Source organism: Haliotis rubra, unplaced genomic scaffold (assembly GCF_003918875.1).
Source record: "Haliotis rubra isolate DU_JTF1 unplaced genomic scaffold, ASM391887v1 Scf82, whole genome shotgun sequence".
NCBI lineage: Eukaryota > Metazoa > Mollusca > Gastropoda > Lepetellida > Haliotidae > Haliotis > Haliotis rubra.
Window position 1 is genome coordinate 435,288 of NW_025767546.1, and position 20,812 is coordinate 456,099.

General features: G+C 45.0%; 1 protein-coding gene across 4 annotated transcripts in view; it reads right to left on the minus strand.

Moving 5' to 3' along the window:
• Nucleotides 1-20,812, minus strand: part of LOC124261990 (DNA damage-regulated autophagy modulator protein 1-like) — a 75,550-nt gene that overhangs the window by 6,484 nt on the left and 48,254 nt on the right. For 2 of the 4 annotated variants that reach the window (XM_046696374.1, XM_046696372.1), the window contains exons 2-5: nucleotides 9,200-9,312; nucleotides 6,317-6,370; nucleotides 4,326-4,408; nucleotides 2,185-2,336 (exon numbers count right to left, since the gene is read on the minus strand). In XM_046696374.1, coding sequence (XP_046552330.1) covers nucleotides 2,185-2,336; nucleotides 4,326-4,408; nucleotides 6,317-6,370; nucleotides 9,200-9,288 — 378 coding nt within the window. In that variant the 5' untranslated portion in view covers nucleotides 9,289-9,312. Of the gene's footprint in view, nucleotides 1-2,184; nucleotides 2,337-4,325; nucleotides 4,409-6,316; nucleotides 6,371-9,199; nucleotides 9,313-9,450; nucleotides 9,631-20,812 lie in introns of those variants that run through there. The other 2 variants (XM_046696373.1, XM_046696375.1) reach the window with 2 other exon arrangements.

Here is a 20,812-nt window from a genome sequence, read left to right on the forward strand (position 1 = left end):
AGACTACCACAGCACAATACACGCTAAACCATAACGTTGGAGACTACTCTGTAAAGACCTGTTTGTTCACGTGGACCAAACACAAGGTTAATCGAAACATATTACTATGATTACCAGCCAAACATGGACGGTAGTTGTTTGGGAAATAACAAGGTATATACATTTCGACGCTTCGCCAAATGGAGAAGTTATTTATTCTTTACTGGACGAATTCAGCCGAGATAGGATAAGACATAAACACGATGGATAAGGAAGACAGACGGTCTCCAGTTCTGTGTCTGGCAAGTTAGATAACATTGACGAATGACAAGTTGGACTAGTTCCCCTTTAAGCCGGCTATAAACTCCGTGTGCGTGTGTATATACATCGCTGTATAACGTATCTGCCTGCTCCTCTATACTAAGGAGAGAGTGTGTTGATAGGAAGATAGGATAGGGCGGCTCAGTCAACACTGCCTGCCTCAAATTGAAGGCGGGGGCCAATCTAATGTAATGGCCTATGATATCACGTGTAATTAATTGTATGAGAATCTATTAACTCACATCATGACAAACCTTCATGGCAATTTTGTCTGAGTTTCGCTGGAGAAACACATATTTTCTACATGAAAGCGGTGCCAAGCACACCTGTGGGCGGTATACGCTAGGGTCAATACAACTCGCATCTACTCAGGCTACGGGATTCAGGATAATTACTCGCTGACATCAGCGTGGTGTATCTCTCACCCCTTCTGTCGATCTTCGTAACGGCTGCAGTACTCGTGTAAATACTTCTAGAAACACTTGACAAATTAAATCTGACTGAGGACTATACATGGTTTATGAAGTTGTTTCATTCTTAAAAGAAATTAATCTACTTCTTTTTAAATTCATAGCTGAATTCTGCGTTGAGTTGTGCTGTGAAGCGTTTGGAAATGTTTATTAAGAGAAATAAAGGATTATACAAAGGGATAGCACTGGAGCGTGACTTTCGATCTTAAAACTATCTGGTCTACCTTCACAAAATTAGTACATTGTTTCCTAAAGGGTTTGCAAATAGGGGCTCTATTTCAGAAAATTACCGATTGATGTCTACAGTTACAACGTTGTGAACGAGTTACTGACCTGTGACGTGAACTCGTCTTATCGGCATGACATACGTGTGGTACACGTCACTGAGACTGTGTTCACGTGAGTGTGTGGTGGAAGGGAGTATGTGATGGCATGTGGAGTTGTGTGTGGTCAGAACGCCCCCAGCAGTCGGACATTGTGCACGTGTTCCCACATTCGCTTCCCCCTTAGCAGCACTTGAAGTGTCAAACACGCCATTTACGACGTCGCCTGGCATCAGGAAGGTGCCACAGATATGGGATTCCTACCGTGTTTTCAGACTCCCCACATGAAGACCTCATAATGATGCTTGTCATGCTAAATAATAATTGACGCTGTTTTCGTTCCATACTGCATGTTTCTAAATGGGATACAAATGTAAAACATGTTATATTTAATTTCATATTTTACAAATTGAACTAATGATTGAATGGATATACCGTCCCTTAGGAATGCACGCACGCACAGACGGACGTACGCACACAAGTCCGCATACGCACGCACACACACTCGCGCGGGTACATAAATGATATTCGCTTTTAACGAGGCGCTGGCAAATTGCTAGTCAAGCAAATTGCCGAACTAGATGTAATCTGCCATATAGATAATGACTTATACCTTGTCAGGGTCAACTAGAGATTAGAGAGGAGAGCTAGCAGAGAGCTGTACAGCAGGCAAGACGTATCCACCTGTCTCTGTACGGCTGTAATTGTCTGTAACGTTACCCTAGAGACTGCCCAGAGACGCAGCCCCTCACACGAGCACCTGGCAGAATTCTCACCCCTCACCCCACACGATGCTGAGGGCGGCCCGTGCAGCCGGGACACACCAACAGTATCGGGAAATAAGTAAAACGTACAGCAAAGCGAAACCATTTGGGGCTTCATTGACCTGATTTCCACCATCTTTATTTCTTTAGGGAAGCTTTTGTTCGTTCTGAGGTTTGGTGGTGAGATGGGAGTCAGGTGATGTTGTGATAGCCGGGTGTATGTAAGTAAATATCTGCACGCCAGCAGCCCTGTAGTGGGGACACTTGGGGCTGGGTCAGCTAGGGGTCAGGGGCGGGAGGGGAGGGGTGGTTGTGGGGTAGACTCACCTGGAAGTTGGCCACCATGCTGAAGCCTAGCGCTGACAGGAAGCCCACTACAAGACAGGCTATGTTGAGACGGCGGTGAGACCTGTCAGTGTTGTTGTGTTTAGCAAAGACTTCCTTCATCTGTAGGTATCTAATGAATACATTCCCGGCCACTGAAAACAACGTGAAATACAATTATGTAGCCCTTGTATAAATACAAGTCATCTGCGTGGAGGGTGAACCAACTCTCTCACACACATTATATATATAGTTCAGGTCTACTTGTATATAATATAAACATACATTCATTGGTATTGGGCTATGTGCCTTTCAGCTAGTTAGACTTCTGTCCCAGACCCATCTGAAACACTTTATCTGGAATTAGAACCCACTACATTTGCATCATCACAAGTGAAGGATAGAGCTATTGACAGGGAACCCGAGATCTACTCTCGGACAACTGCAGCACCTCTGACACCACTGCAGCACCTCCGAGACCACTGCAGCACCTCTCAGACCACTGCAGCACCTCTCAGACCACTGCAGCACCTATCAGACCACCTCTCAGACCACTACAGCAATTCCGAGACCACTATAGAACCTCCGAGACCACTGCAGTACTTCCGAGACCACTGCAGCACCTCCGAGACCACTGCAGCACCTCCGAGACCACTGCAGCACCTCCGAGACCACTGCAGCACCCCCCAGACCACTGCAGCACCTCCGAGACCGCTGTAGCACCTGAGTTTGCAGCCACTCCAGTGCATGCCGAGCTTTATCGACCTTGTTCCCTCCCATGTATATTTAAGCTGACTACTAATATATTCTACTGGGGACATACTTGTTTTAGCATACGTACAGGTCTACATAACTCATTTTATGACATAAGGCACCTTCAACATAGGTTCTGGTATGTTCTGAAGACACACTGACCATGTAAGAAATTGAAAATTTTCGGAAGACACACGCCTTAATTATTACCGACAGAGTTATCTCTGGGAGACAGTAGCCTGATAGTAATGTATATCCTTTCGGAAGATACACTTCAGTTTTGGAAGGCACAGCGGTCTTATCACAAATATACTTCTTTGGGGAAGACGCACTAGCCTAATTATAAACATACATAATTATGTATATTTTGTTGGAAAACGCAGTAACCACGCACGTGTTTTGCTGGAGATACACTGTAGCCTTTTAAATATACTTCTGTGGATGCCGTGCCTATCCCTTCATGTTATTGTGTAACGACTGTGAGTAGTGAGCTGGTCGACGTTAACCAGATGGTGGTGTAAGATGGTGGCGGCCCACATAGACACTCCTCGAGGATGCAGCAGGCGGAACAAGGAACTCTGGTCAGGTTCCTGTCTTACTCCTCTGTCTCTGCAGTATCAGTATTTGGGTTTACTTATACAACTTGGAGCGTCTGGAACCCGAGGCTGGAGATTGATGGTATCTTTACCAATAAGTGGTCATGATGAAACTGGACGGGTGTCTTCCGAGAACTGATCACTGAGACATTGTGGCAGAAAGGGCAGAATGGGGACAGATATTAATTAATAGACGTTGGTCATTTGTTTAGGTTACATTGTATATCCGCCTTCTTTAAGTATATATTAAAGGCCTACTTTGAAATTATTTGAGGTTCATGAGATAGCACCGGAGCTTTAGTTTAAACATCAGTCATTTGAGATATGCTAGGATAGTATATTTAGTTCACTGGTTAAAGTGTTGCCTCGGCCAACACTTGCGATACAGTGTGTGATGTAAAGGTTCTGTGTCTATTGGAGCAGTATGACTCATTAGGTCCGACATCTCTGTATGCTCGATCAGGAGAGACCCGGATGTGGACGGACAAGCTTATCTCATCCACACAAAACAGTATATCTGACACCACAGGCAAGTGGTATAGATATATACACAATGCAGAAACTGTTTTCAACATTCCAATTATATGGCGTCGTTCTGTAAATAATTGAGCCTGGTCCAGACAATCTAGTGATCAACATCATGAGCAAAGAAGTACGCACTTGGCATACGATGACATGTGTCAACCAAGTCAGCGAGCCTGACCACCTGATCCCGTTAGTCGACTCTTACGATAAGCATGGGTTACTGAAGATCAGTTCTAACCAGGGTCTTCACGCTTGAACTAGGATACTCACACAGACACGCCCCGAAGTTGATCAGTTGGCTGAAGTAGCATCTCTCTGGCGTCTTGATGGCGGTATAGCTGCAACGACAACCACTGTATGGGTGTACTTTCACTGACAATCACTGTATGGGTGTACTTTCAATGACAACTACACTGTATGGGTGTACTTTCACTGACAATCACTGTATGGGTGTACTTTCACTGACAATCACTGTATGGGTGTACTTTCACTGACAACCACTGTATGGGTGTACTTTCACTGACAACCACTGTATGGGTGTACTGTCACTGACAAACACTGTATGGGTGTACTTTCACTGACAACCACTGTATGGGTGTACTTTCACTGACAATCACTGTATGGGTGTACTTTCACTGACAACCACTGTATGGGTGTACTTTCACTGACAATCACTGTATGGGTGTACTTTCACTGACAATCACTGTATGGGTGTACTTTCACTGACAACCACTGTATGGGTGTACTTTCACTGACAATCACTGTATGGGTGTACTTTCACTGACAACCACTGTATGGGTGTACTTTCACTGACAATCACTGTATGGGTGTACTTTCACTGACAATCACTGTATGGGTGTACTTTCACTGACAACCACTGTATGGGTGTACTTTCACTGACAAGCACTGTATGGGTGTACTTTCACTGACAACCACTGTATGGGTGTACTGTCACTGACAACTCACTGACAATGGGTATACTCAACACTGCATGGGTGTCACTGACAACCACTGACAACTATATGGGTGTACTGTCACTGACAACCACTGTATGGGTGTACTTTCACTGTACCACTGCATAGGTGTACTGTCACTGACAACCACTGTATGGGTGTACTGTCACTGACAACCACTGTATGGGTGTACTTTCACTGACAACAACCACTGTATGGGTGTACTTTCACTGACAACCACTGTATGGGTGTACTTTCACTGACAACCACTGTATGGGTGTACTTTCACTGACAATCACACTGTATGGGTGTACTGTCACTGGGTGTACTTCACTGTATGGGTGTACTTTCACTGACAAGCACTGTATGGGTGTACTTTCACTGACAAGCACTGTATGGGTGTACTTTCACTGACAATCACTGTATGGGTGTACTTTCACTGACAAACCACTGTATGGGTGTACTTTCACTGACAACCACTGTATGGGTGTACTTTCACTGACAACCACTGTATGGGTGTACTTTCACTGACAACCACTGTATGGGTGTACTTTCACTGACAACCACTGTATGGGTGTACTGTCACTGACAACCACTGTATGGGTGTACTTTCACTGACAACCACTGTATGGGTGTACTGTCACTGACAACCACTGTATAGGTGTACTTTCACTGACAACCACTGTATGGGTGTACTTTCACTGACAACCACTGTATGGGTGTACTTTCACTGACAACCACTGTATGGGTGTACTTTCACTGACAACCACTGTATAGGTGTACTTTCACTGACAACCACAGTATGGGTGTACTTTCACTGACAATCACTGTATGGGTGTACTGTCACTGACAACCACTGTATGGGTGTACTTTCACTGACAACCACTGTATGGGTGTACCTTCACTGACAACCACTGTATGGGTGTACTTTCACTGACAACCACTGTATAGGTGTACTTTCACTGACAACCACTGTATGGGTGTACTTTCACTGACAACCACTCTATAGGTGTACTTTCACTGACAACCACTGTATGGGTGTACTTTCACTGACAACCACTGTATAGGTGTACTGTCACTGACAACCACTCTATAGGTGTACTGTCACTGACAACCACTCTATAGGTGTACTTTCACTGACAACCACTGTATGGGTGTACTTTCACTGAGAAAGTTCTTAGCTTCTCAGAAAATATATGAGAGTCATTTTCACCTAAAGCTGCTGCTGTTTGATGACATGCACTAAACCACTGGTCTGTCCTTGTGTACAAAGCAATACCAGTATGTGTACACATGCAGCCTGTTTACCTGATGTAGGGGAAATCTGGCTCCACGTGACCATGGGCGACTGCTATACCATAGCTGTAACATATTAAACATAGTAGTTATTAAATAGGTGCAATACAATGAACCCACAATAAACTCCCCACACTCTATAGCTGCAATACACTGCTAACAGCGGTTTCTCTACAGCTGTTACAAAATACACATAGCGGTTTTTCTATAGCTACAATGTGCAAAGAGGTAATTACATATACACACAATGGTTATTCCATAGCTGTAAATGTTTTTTGCGTCATTTTGACACAATACACCCAGCGGTTATTTTATAACACAAAAGCGTTTTTATAGCTGTAACACAGAGTACATAGTGATTATTCTATAACTCAATACACAGCGGTTATTATACAGCTGTAACACACAAGGCAGTTATTCTACAGATACAACACAACAGCGATTTAGTCTGTAGCAGTAACAATACACATAGCGGTTATTCTACAGCTGTAACACTTTCTACTAAAGCAGTTATACATATAGAGTAATATTACATACACATATACGACGGTTATTTCATAGCTGTAACACACATAAAAGATGTTATTTCATAGCTGTAACACACATACAAGATGTTATTTCATAGCTGTAACACACATACAAGATGTTATTTCATAGCTGTAACACACATACAAGATGTCATTTCATAGCTGTAACAAACATACAAGATGGTTATTTCATAGCTGTAACACACATACAAGATGGTTATTTCATAGCTGTAACACACTTACAAGATGGGTTTTCCACGTTTGTTTTTCCAGACGCGCCAATTTTATAAGCAAAATGTTTTGTATGTTATTATATTAACTTATATACTCACACGATAACCCAATAACTACCAAACCTAACTGTATAAATATACCAGATAATTGGCTATGTAAATAATCCCTTAATCCACAGAGTTATCAGCTGCCTTGAGTGAAACCATGAAGGATAAAATTCACAGCAAGTTATTTCTTCAATGTGCACGGGCAAACACAGCATTAACACGTTGTCAGTGGTTATAATTCAAATCCTGATTAACACTTGTGGTATATTTAAAGTATTATAACTTACTGTGTGTGAGTGAACATATCTGTAAATATGAGTACTAAGGGAATTAGCCTGAGAATGTGTGTGTATGGATATTCCTCGAGAAAGGCAACATCTAGCCTTGCTCCAAGGCTGTACTGAACGCTGAGCCCACGGACGTATAGTAATTCTATCCTTCAAAGAGGTAAGTCTAGATACGCGGACAGTACCCCAGTCTCTTATTTATTATGTTTTAGAAATTATCACTTTAACTTTTAATTTTTATCTTAGAGACCTGTTCAAGTCTAGGTAACATCTACAGACAAGTGGTACAACATAAGGCGTTGAGTGGGGTCTACTCTGGCCACCTTATATCGTAATTAATCTGTGCCGGGGCCAGATACAATAAACACCGCCATCAACCAGATGACTCCTGTCATTACTGAACTACATAACGACATGATGGTTGGTTACAGCTGTAACACAAACAAACATGGCGGTCATTACACGGTTATTCTTTCATTCACCCAACAGACGAGTGTTCTATTGCTAAACAGATCAGTGGGAGGTACGGAGGACGGAAATACAATTGCCGTGTGAACACATCGTACGTACGCCTCACCGTGAACTGCTTGAGTGGTTTATAAAAAAGTGTTACGGGGCTAAATACGCGAGGTTCATCATAGAGCAATCTTCTAGATCTTCAAGACAACATGAAGCCTGTCATTCTGCTATCTTTTAACAGGGAAGGACGTGCTTTCATGTTTTGTGTGCCAGTGCGGAGGGTGATGAAAAACACTCAGAATCTAGATCCTTAGAAAGAAAACTTCAAATGTGGAGGTTTTTTGCTAAAGAAATCCTTTGAACATGATAATGGCATTGCAGATTTACAGACGATCTAGGTGCATTGATACTCTAAACTCAACTACATCCATCGCCATGTGCGACACACCTTGATGCCTACATAACAACTGGAGTGAACGGCAGTAACTCTGCAACCCATCTAAATTATTTGATAATTGACCAAAACGAGGCTTATGTAAAGCGGGCCGACATCTAGTCGTGTGTATCAATACTCCTGTATCTGTGCAAAATTCCAGCTTCATTGGGCGAGTAACATTGGAGTTGTAGGTACATAGCGTCAACAAATGTACTTTTGCAATGAAAGTGAAGGTTTTCAAAGAGCAAGAGAGGGAGGGAGTTTAGTTTTACGCCGGTTTTAGCAATATTCCAGCAAAATCACGGCGGGGGACACCGGAAATGGGCTTCACATACTGTACCCATGTCGGGAATCGAACTCGGTCTTCGGCGTGACGAGCGCACGCTTTAACCACTTGACAACCCCACCGCCCCTCAAAGAGCAAGACCATAACTATGCAATATATAATGAATTAACATATACATTTATCTGTTGCCCAACACCTTACACAGTCTGGCAGTGAAGAACATTGACAGCATCTATGCAGTGTTCCGACGTACCGGTCGAGCGATGGCGATAACGGAGCGTGAGGGAGGAGTGGAATCAGCTCATTACGCTCCAGGTAATGTGACTTACTACCTGTAACGGCTGTCTCTCAACGGGAGAGCACAACAGATAAACCTTCTGTCTGGTGTAACGAGAGGTCAGAAACGTTCATTTCACCTTCACCTGATCTCTCTGTTCACATCAGCAGATTCCACATCGTTCCACGTATTCTGACTCGTGCTTGTCCTTACATTCTACAGGTCCATTATCATGGCCGGATATTTAGGGTATGCCTGTCGGTTACAGGTATTTCCCTACACATGCAGTAAACAGTATATATAGTTATACAGTGTAGTGGACCGATATAAAGTGATACTGACCAGATGAAGAAGGAAACGATGATGAAGAGCCAGGTGAAGACAGGGAAATAGTGGACCTTCTTCCTCATCAGCATCATACAGAACGCCATGTCCTCCTGTCCCGACTGGTCCTCCTGGAACACGAACAGTACAAGTTACAACTCCTCCAAAACCTCGTGTCTGTCCTCAACCACAGAGTGCACACCGTGCTCGAGTCATTCAGACTTTCATCTAGGCTCTGTAAGGCTCACCTGTATCTATCGTCAACTCACCTGTCAACTTAATTAGCTATCTACAACACTGGCAGCAACATCATCCGAGACGTGCACGTCTACATCAGTAGGGAGGGTTGACAAACACAGGTTCCAAGGATCGCGGTTAGTGTGTATCCAGCCTCTTCATCTGCAGCTCTCCAGCACTAGCTTCATCTATCCCCGACACCCTATCACCTCTCTCGCAGCCCTCACTCCCCCCTACCACCGCGTAACGCCCCCTGCCTACCGCCGCTCCGGGGTATGAGGGATAGCCTGTTGTTCAGTCCAGCGTTACTTTAACACAATTTGTATGACTGAGATGTTCATTGACTTAATCCTCGTTAAATTACATTTGTGACGTCATTCCATTGTCTGTTCGCTCCATTACTTTTCAGGAATGGAGCGATGAGTACCAGTTTCAAAATGAAACCTTCATTTTGTCATTTTGACATTTAATTTTGATAACAGCAATATTCCCAATACTTCGAATGTAATTTAAGTAGGGTAATATCCTCGTAACTCTCCATTCCTTTAAAATAATGTGCCTCGGCCCCTCCGGGGCCTCGGCTCCATTATTTTTAAGGAATGGAGAGTTACTCGGACTTTACCCTCTACGTAGTACAGCCCCACTGCTTGTACACTGAAACGTTCCCCACGAATTACGTTTCAATTTATATGTATCGGTGTGAAATAATATCTTTCAGATAACTTTCCCTTGACATGGCTGGATGGAAGCACGAATATGTAACAAAAACTATGTATAGGGAACATTCTTTAACACCAAATTCTCACGTGCATTTCTCATTGCATGGTGAGTAATTCGAGTTTTTTAAGGCCGTTTTGTGTTGCCCCGTGCATCTAACACCGAGAGTGAAGGAACCAGGACACGGGTTTATCTACACGGGGAGGATTTAGTACACTTGAGGCAACATCTCGTTTTACTGCTCTCATCAAGTCACTGAACATTGGTTCCAACAGCCTCATAGCTGAGGCGTCTTGTTGACTTTGATATACTCTTTATTAGCATGTGCATGTACACTGTATTGAAGAACGAAAACGCTTCAATCTAGGATGAACACACTTCAGTCTAGGACGAACAAGCTTCAGTCTAGGACGAAAACGCTTCAATCTAGGACGAACACACTTCATTCTTGGACGACAGGCTTCAATCTTGGATGAACACAGTTCAGTCTAGGACGAACATGCTTCAATCTAAGACGAACACACTTCATTCTGGGACGACAGGCTTCAATCTAGGATGAACACACTTCAGTCTAGGACGAACAGGCTTCAGTCTAGGACGAAAACGCTTCAATCTAGGACGAACACACTTCATTCTTGGACGACAGGCTTCAATCTTGGATGAACACAGTTCAGTCTAGGACGAACACGCTTCTATCTTGTCGAACATACATCTATTTAGGACAAACACGATGCAATCTAGGACAAACACACTGCAATCTAGGACGAAGACGCTTCAATCTAGGAGGGACACGTTTACTTATTACGAACACGCTTCAAAATACGACAAGCAAGTGCCGATTCAAAACAGTTCCCGAACAATAGCAGTTACAGGATGATGCATGGAGCAGGTGTCCATATCCTGAATTGAACCACGTAACGCCTGTATCATAATTCTCCTGTGGAGCTCTATACAAGACGCTCCTATGTACATCTAAATATGACTCTTGGGTGAATATTTTTGACACCTGTCATCTCCTTTTACTCTACTATTAAACAAGAGATCTGGAATCCGTAGTGTACTGTGAATGGTTGCATTTTGCGATCACTTATCATAAACAGAATAAGGCTAACAGTAGTCGATTCCAAAGCATCAAATTTACATATGTTTTGCGCGTAAATGGAACATTCGCTGAACGTGTCTGCAAAGAAAAGCTTCACTGCACTTTCTCCGTAGAGTTATCAGTAGAAGAAAAGCTTCACTGTAAACAACACTACGTAAATTTGATGTAATCTCATTAGCAGCGCAACTAGTTTGCTTAAAGAAGTAAAAGATCCAAATGATTTTAAAAACTCACAGCTGTGAGATAAATATTTACACGAGGAGCCGATTCCCACAAACGGTGTATACAAGCAGGAACCGAGACGACAAGTGCAATGTAGCATGTATTGAGGCTCTTGTGTTGGGCCATGGACACATTAAGTCGTGCTCCAGCATTCGCTTACTGCAAATTTAATGTTGACGTATCTATGTGTCCGACTGCTGAGAAAGTCGAAGAATCTCTCCTGCCACTAACCACTAACCACTCATACACATGCCAACCCTTCAAATATTTCGCACAGAAATTGCCACAGATAGCGTTTCCAATATGGCTACTGTGTCGGCCATTTTCAACTTCTTTCAGTGGCATTTAAGAAGTTGGGAAGTACAATATTGAACAAACGTTATGGATAATAACATCGGTAATTCCGTGGGGGCGGTGGGGTAGCCTAATAGTTAAAGCGTTCGCTTGTCACGCCGAAGGCCCTGGTTCGATTCCCCACATGGGTACAATGTGTGAAGCCTACTTCTGGTGTCCCCCGCCGTGATATTGCTGGAATATTGCTAAAAGCGGCGTAAAACCATACTCAGTCACTTTCATTTCGTGACTGTGAGAGATGTACTCTGGCTTCCACGCCTTACCTCAACTCACTGGCTTTATCAGCTTACTACCTTGCCAATTGTGTTAATCATGTTGTTTTCTTTGTTACAATCAATATATATACACATCCCTCCTCTTTATGTTCCATTACTACTTGACAACGGTACAAGAATCTGTATCGAAACGTCGCACTCACGAACTAAAAGAAGTTGTTATCCATAAAGTTTGTTCAATATGGGCCGTATTCAAGACTTATCGATCCTCTGGCCAAATTCAGCGGTCATGACTGATGGGAACAAATACAACAAGCAGCAGCTTCAATCATCTGGTAATCTCTAACAAGAGACTGGTTACAGACAACAGACCCCAGATAAGCCGAGACATAAGTTAACGTGACCTTAGTAAGGCGAGCTAAAAGCGCGGGTAAGTGAACGGCAAACGTTTGTCCAAAAATCCAAGTATACCAGAAAACGTACTCTGTGTTATTTTGCTTATCCAATACGTCAAGCATATCAAAATTCATAATGATGCACGCCGACTGAATAATGGCCGAAAATGGTCACCGGGTTTAAGTTGGATCCCATGTTAGCGACACCATAACTAGGATGTGTCGTTACATAGGTCTTGCAGGGGATATAAAATGCAGTTGTGCAATGCCCGAGTGAAGGGCTGCCACGGAGTACATGTTTGCAGTCGGAGCGTTCAGTTCAGAGATCAACAACACAAAACCGGAAAATGGGAACGTGTGATACATAAACACCAAATGCATCACACCAGCGGAATTTTATCGCTGAATGTGAATAAGAGTTTGAACTTCATATCACCGAGAGGGTAATTGAACAAGTTCATATTTCTGTGTACATATCCACTACTGCATGACCTACGGGCTGAAGTCAGCGTTAAATCGTCCTCCATTGCAGGTAGTTGGAAACTTCGGGAGAAAGACAAGAGAAAACTCTTTAAATTCCTCCATGATTTGTTGGTGCACTTATCTAATCTTGCAGCTTTTCATGTCAAAGCCCTGTGTGGCGGTATGTCTAAACAAATCTCCCACTCTTGCAAGTTAATTATCATCAAATAAGAGAGGAAGATAGGTCGCCTCATGTGCTGCACATTTCCGTCTATCGGGCACACACACTAGTTGCTATCATATTCAATGTGTTTAGCATTATAGAATGGCAATTTGTCGTTCGGTTCGGCGTCCACAACTGCACAAATACAACTATTCATATACGTGCTCTGTGCTGTCTTGTAACTATTTCATCTAAACAGGATGTGTGCTCTGAACGAAGGTCTGTTGCAATAATAGCATCCACAATAACTGCACTGTAGCTACATGCTGAACAGATTTTAATCTCAGCCTGGACACAATACATATTGCATTGTAGCTTACCACAGACACACCTGTAGCCCCGACACTCAGCAGACACACCTGTATCACCGACGCTCAACACAGACACACCTGTATCACTGACACTTAACACAGACACACCTGTATCACCGACACTAAACAGACACACCTGTGTCACCGACGCTCAACACAGACACACCTGTATCACTGACACTCAACACAGACACACCTGTATCACTGACACTTAACACAGACACACCAGTATCACCGACACTAAACAGACACACCTGTATCACTGACACTCAACACAGACACACCTGCATCACCGAGGCTCAACACAGACACACCTGTATCACCGACACTCAACACAGACACACCTGTATCACTGACGCTCAACACAGACACACCTGTATCACTGACACTCAACACAGACACACCTGTAACCCCGACACTCAACACAGACACACCTGTATCACTGACACTCAACACAGACACACCTGTATCACTGACACTCAACACAGACACACCTGTATCACTGACACTCAACACAGACACACCTGTAACACCGACGCTCAACACAGACACACCTGTAACACTGACACTCAACTTAGATACACCTGCATCACTGACACTCAACACAGACACACCTGTATCACTGACACTCAACACAGACACACCTGTATCACTGACACTCAACACAGACACACTTGTATCACCGACACTCAACACACACACCTGTATCACCGACGCTCAACACAGACACACCTGTATCACTGACACTTAACACAGACACACCTGTATCACCGACACTCAACAGACACACCTGTATCACTGACACTCAACACAGACACACCTGTAACACTGACACTTAACACAGACACACCTGTGTCACCGACACTCAACAGACACACCTGTATCACCGACGCTCAACACAGACACACCTGTATCACTGACACTCAACACAGACAGGCCTGTATCACCGACACTTAACACAGACACACCTGTATCACTGACACTTAACACAGACACACCTGTATCACCGACACTCAACACAGACACACCTGTATCACTGACACTAAACACAGACACACCTGTATCACTGACACTAAACACAGACACACCTGTATCACTGACACTGAACACAGACACACCTGTAACAACGACGCTCAACACAGACACACCTGTATCAATGACACTCAACACAGACACACCTGTATCACTGACACTCAACACAGACACACCTGTATCACTGACACTTAACACAGACACACCTGTATCACTGACACTCAACACAAACACACCTGTATCATTCACTGACACTCAACACAGACACACCTGTATCACTGACACTCAACACAGACACACCTGTATCACTGACACTCAACACAGACACACCTGTATCACTGACACTCAACACAGACACACCTGTATCACTGACACTCAACACAGACACACCTGTATCACTGACACTCAACACAGACACACCTGTATCACTGACCCTCAACACAGACACACCTGGATCACTGACACTTAACACAGACACACCTGTATCACTGACACTCAACACAGACACACCTGTATCACTGACACTTAACACAGACACACCTGTATCACCGACGCTCAACACAGACACACCTGTAACCCGGACACTCAACACAGACACACCTGTATCACTGACACTCAACACAGACACACCTGTATCACTGACACTCAACACAGACACACCTGTATCACCGACGCTCAACACAGACACACCTGTAACCCGGACACTCAACACAGACACACCTGTATCACCGACAATCAATACAGACACACCTGTATCACTGACACTCAACACAGACACACCTGTATCACTGACACTCAACACAGACACACCTGTATCACCGACACTCAACACAGACACACCTGTATCACCGACAATCAACACAGACACACCTGTATCACTGACACTCAACACAGACACACCTGCATCACTGACACTCAACACAGACAGGCCTGTATCACCGACGCTCAACACAGACACACCTGTATCACTGACACTTAACACAGACACACCTGTAACCCCGACACTCAACACAGACACACCTGTATCACTGACACTCAACACAGACACACCTGTATCACTGACACTAAACACAGACACACCTGTAACCCTGACACTCAACACAGACACACCTGTATCACTGACACTCAACACAGACACACCTGTATCACTGACACTAAACACAGACACACCTGTATCACTGACACTAAACACAGACACACCTGTATCACCGACGGCTCAACAAACACACCTGTATCACTGACACTCAACACAGACACCTGTAACACCGACACCAACACAGACACACCTGTATCACTTACACTCAACACAGACACAACTGTATCACTGACACTCAACACAGACACACCTGTAACCCCGACACTCAACACAGACACACCTGTATCACTGACACTCAACACAGACACACACCTGTAACACTGACGCTCAACACAGACACACCTGTAACACTGACACTCAACACAGACACACCTGCATCACTGACACTCAACACAGACACACCTGTATCACTGACACTCAACACAGACACACCTGTATCACTGACACTCAACACAGACACACCTGTATCACTGACACTAAACACAGACACACCTGTAACCCGACACTCAACACAGACACACCTGTATCACTGACACTCAACACAGACACACCTGTATCACTGACACTAAACACAGACACACCTGTATCACTGACACTAAACACAGACACACCTGTATCACCGACGCTCAACAAATACACACCTGTATCACTGACACTCAACACAGACACACCTGTAACACCGACACTCAACACAGACACACCTGTATCACTTACACTCAACACAGACACAACTGTATCACTGACACTCAACACAGACACACCTGTAACCCCGACACTCAACACAGACACACCTGTATCACTGACGCTCAACACAGACACACCTGTAACCCGGACACTCAACACAGACACACCTGTATCACCGACAATCAATACAGACACACTCTGTATCACTGACACTCAACACAGACACACCTGTATCACTGACACTCAACACAGACACACCTGTATCACTGATTACTTAACACAGACACCTGTATCACTGACACTCAACACAGACACACCTGTATCACTGACACTGAACACAGACACTCTGTAATAACGACGCTCAACACAGACACACCTGTATCAATGATACTCAACACAGACACACCTGTATCACTGACACTCAACACAGACACACCTGTATCACTGACACTTAACACAGACACCTGTATCACTGACACTCAACACAGACAGGCTCTGTATCACCGACACTTAACACAGACACACCTGTATCACTGACACTTAACACAGACACTGCATCACTGACACTCAACACAGACACACCTGTATCACTGACACTGAACACAGACACACCTGTAACAACGACGCTCAACACAGACACACCTGTATCAATGACACTCAACACAGACACACCTGTATCACTGACACTCAACACAGACACACCTGTATCACTGACACTTAACACAGACACACCTGTATCACTGACACTCAACACAAACACACCTGTATCACTGACACTCAACACAGACACACCTGTATCACTGACACTCAACACAGACACACCTGTATCACTGACACTCAACACAGACACACCTGTATCACTGACACTCAACACAGACACACCTGTATCACTGACACTCAACACAGACACACCTGTATCACTGACACTCAACACAGACACACCTGTATCACTGACACTCAACACAGACACACCTGGATCACTGACACTTAACACAGACACACCTGTATCACTGACACTCAACACAGACACACCTGTATCACTGACCTTAACACAGACACACCTGTATCACCGACGCTCAACACAGACACACCTGTAACCCGGACACTCAACACAGACACACCTGTATCACTGACACTCAACACAGACACACCTGTATCACTGACACTCAACACAGACACACCTGTATCACCGACGCTCAACACAGACACACCTGTAACCCGGACACTCAACACAGACACACCTGTATCACTGACAATCAATACAGACACACCTGTATCACTGATACTCAACACAGACACACCTGTATCACTGACACTCAACACAGACACACCTGTATCACCGACACTCAACACAGACACACCTGTATCACTGACAATCAACACAGACACACCTGTATCACTGACACTCAACACAGACACACCTGCATCACTGACACTCAACACAGACAGGCCTGTATCACCGACGCTCAACACAGACACACCTGTATCACTGACACTTAACACAGACACACCTGTAACCCCGACACTCAACACAGACACACCTGTATCACTGACACTCAACACAGACACACCTGTATCACTGACACTAAACACAGACACACCTGTATCACTGACACTCAACACAGACACACCTGTATCACTGACACTCAACACAGACACACCTGTATCACTGACACTAAACACAGACACACCTGTATCACTGACACTAAACACAGACACACCTGTATCACCGACGCTCAACAAATACACACCTGTATCACTGACACTCAACACAGACACACCTGTAACACCGACACTCAACACAGACACACCTGTATCACTTACACTCAACACAGACACAACTGTATCACTGACACTCAACACAGACACACCTGTAACCCCGACACTCAACACAGACACACCTGTATCACTGACACTCAACACAGACACACCTGTAACACTGACACTCAACACAGACACACCTGTAACACTGACACTCAACACAGACACACCTGTATCACTGACACTCAACACAGACACACCTGTATCACTGACACTCAACACAGACACACCTGTATCACTGACACTCAACACAGACACACCTGTATCACTGACACTAAACACAGACACACCTGTAACCCCGACACTCAACACAGACACACCTGTATCACTGACACTCAACACAGACACACCTGTATCACTGACACTAAACACAGACACACCTGTATCACTGACACTAAACACAGACACACCTGTATCACCGACGCTCAACAAATACACACCTGTATCACTGACACTCAACACAGACACACCTGTAACACCGACACTCAACACAGACACACCTGTATCACTTACACTCAACACAGACACAACTGTATCACTGACACTCAACACAGACACACCTGTAACCCCGACACTCAACACAGACACACCTGTATCACTGACACTCAACACAGACACACCTGTAACACCGACGCTCAACACAGACACACCTGTAACACTGACACTCAACACAGACACACCTGCATCACTGACACTCAACACAGACACACCTGTATCACTGACACTCAACACAGACACACCTGTATCACTGACACTCAACACAGACACACTTGTATCACCGACACTCAACAGACACACCTGTATCACTGACACTCAACACAGACACAACTGTATCACTGACACTCAACACAGACACACCTGTAACCCCGACACTCAACACAGACACACCTGTGTCACCGACGCTCAACACAGACACACCTGTATCACTGACACTCAACACAGACACACCTGTATCACCGACACACCACGTACACACGTGTTGCACTGACGCTCATCACTGATACAATACTGGCACAAACCATATATATAGTACCACTGAAATCACCAGACTCTCACCTCAGACAAGTTGCATCACTGACACTCACCTCAGACACAGGTGTATCACCGACGCTCACCTCAGACACACGTGCATCACTGACTCACCACTCAGACACAGGTCTATCACTGACGCTCACCCCAGACACAGGTGCATCACTGCGAAATCACCCTAAGACACGTATGTGGATCACTGTTCTGCCCCAGACACACGTGCATCACTGACACTGCACCCAGACACACATGTAACACCGACGCTCCCCACAGACACAGTGTAACATCCGTGAATCTCCACTAAGACACACGTGTATCACTGACGCTCCCTCAGACACACGTGTAACACCGAAATCACCCTCAGACACGTATGTGTATCACTGACACTCACCTCAGACACACGTTTAACACTGACGCTCCCCACAGACACACGTTTAACACAGAAATCGCCACAGAAGACACGTGTAACACCGACGCTCCCCACCACAGACACACGCGTAACAGCGAAATCACCACTAAGACGTGTAACACCGACGCTCCCCACAGACACACGCGTAACAGCGAAATCACCACTAAGACACGTGTGTGTCACAGACCTTTACTCCCCAGACACACGTGTAACAGCGAAGTCTCCACTAAGACACGTGTAACACCGACGCTCCCCACAGACACACGCGTAACAGTGAAATCGCCACTAAGACACGTGTATCACCGACGCTCCCCACAGACACACGCGTAACAGTGAAATCACCACTAAGACACGTGTAACACCGACGCTCCCCACAGACACACGCGTAACAGCGAAGTCTCCACTAAGACACGTGTATCACAGACACTCCCCACAGACACACGCGTAACAGTGAAATCACCACTAAGACACGTGTATCACCGACGCTCCCCACAGACACACGTGTAACAGCGAAATCACCACTAAGACACGTGTATCACAGACACTCCCCACAGACACACGTGTAACAGCGAAAACCACCACTAAGACACGTATGTGTATCACCGACGCTCCCCACAGACACACGCGTAACACCGAAATCACCACTAAGACACGTTATTGTATGACATAACACAGACACGTGTAACACCGACGCCCCCTCCACACACACACACGTAACACCGAAATCACCACTAAGACACGTGTATCACAGACACTCCCCACAGACACACGCGTAACAGTGAAACCAACACTAAGACACGTGTATCACCGACGCTCCCCACAGACACACGTGTAACAGCGAAATCACCACTAAGACACGTGTATCACAGACACTCCCCACAGACACACGTGTAACAGCGAAACCAACACTAAGACACGTGTATCACCGACGCTCCCCACAGACACACGCGTAACACCGAAATCACCACTAAGACACGTGTATCACAGACACTCCACACACACACACGTGTAACACCGAAATCACCACTAAGACACGTATGTGTATCACAGACACTGCCCCAGACACACGTGTAACACCGACGCTCCCCACAGACACAAGTGTAACAGTGAAATCACCACTAAGACACGTGTAACACCGGCGCTCCCCACAGACACACGTGTAACAGCGAAATCACCACTAAGACACGTGTAACACCGACGCTCCCCACAGACACAAGTGTAACAGCGAAATCACCACTAAGACACGTGTAACACCGACGCTCCCCACAGACACACGTGTAACAGCGAAATCACCACTAAGACACGTACGTGTATCACAGACA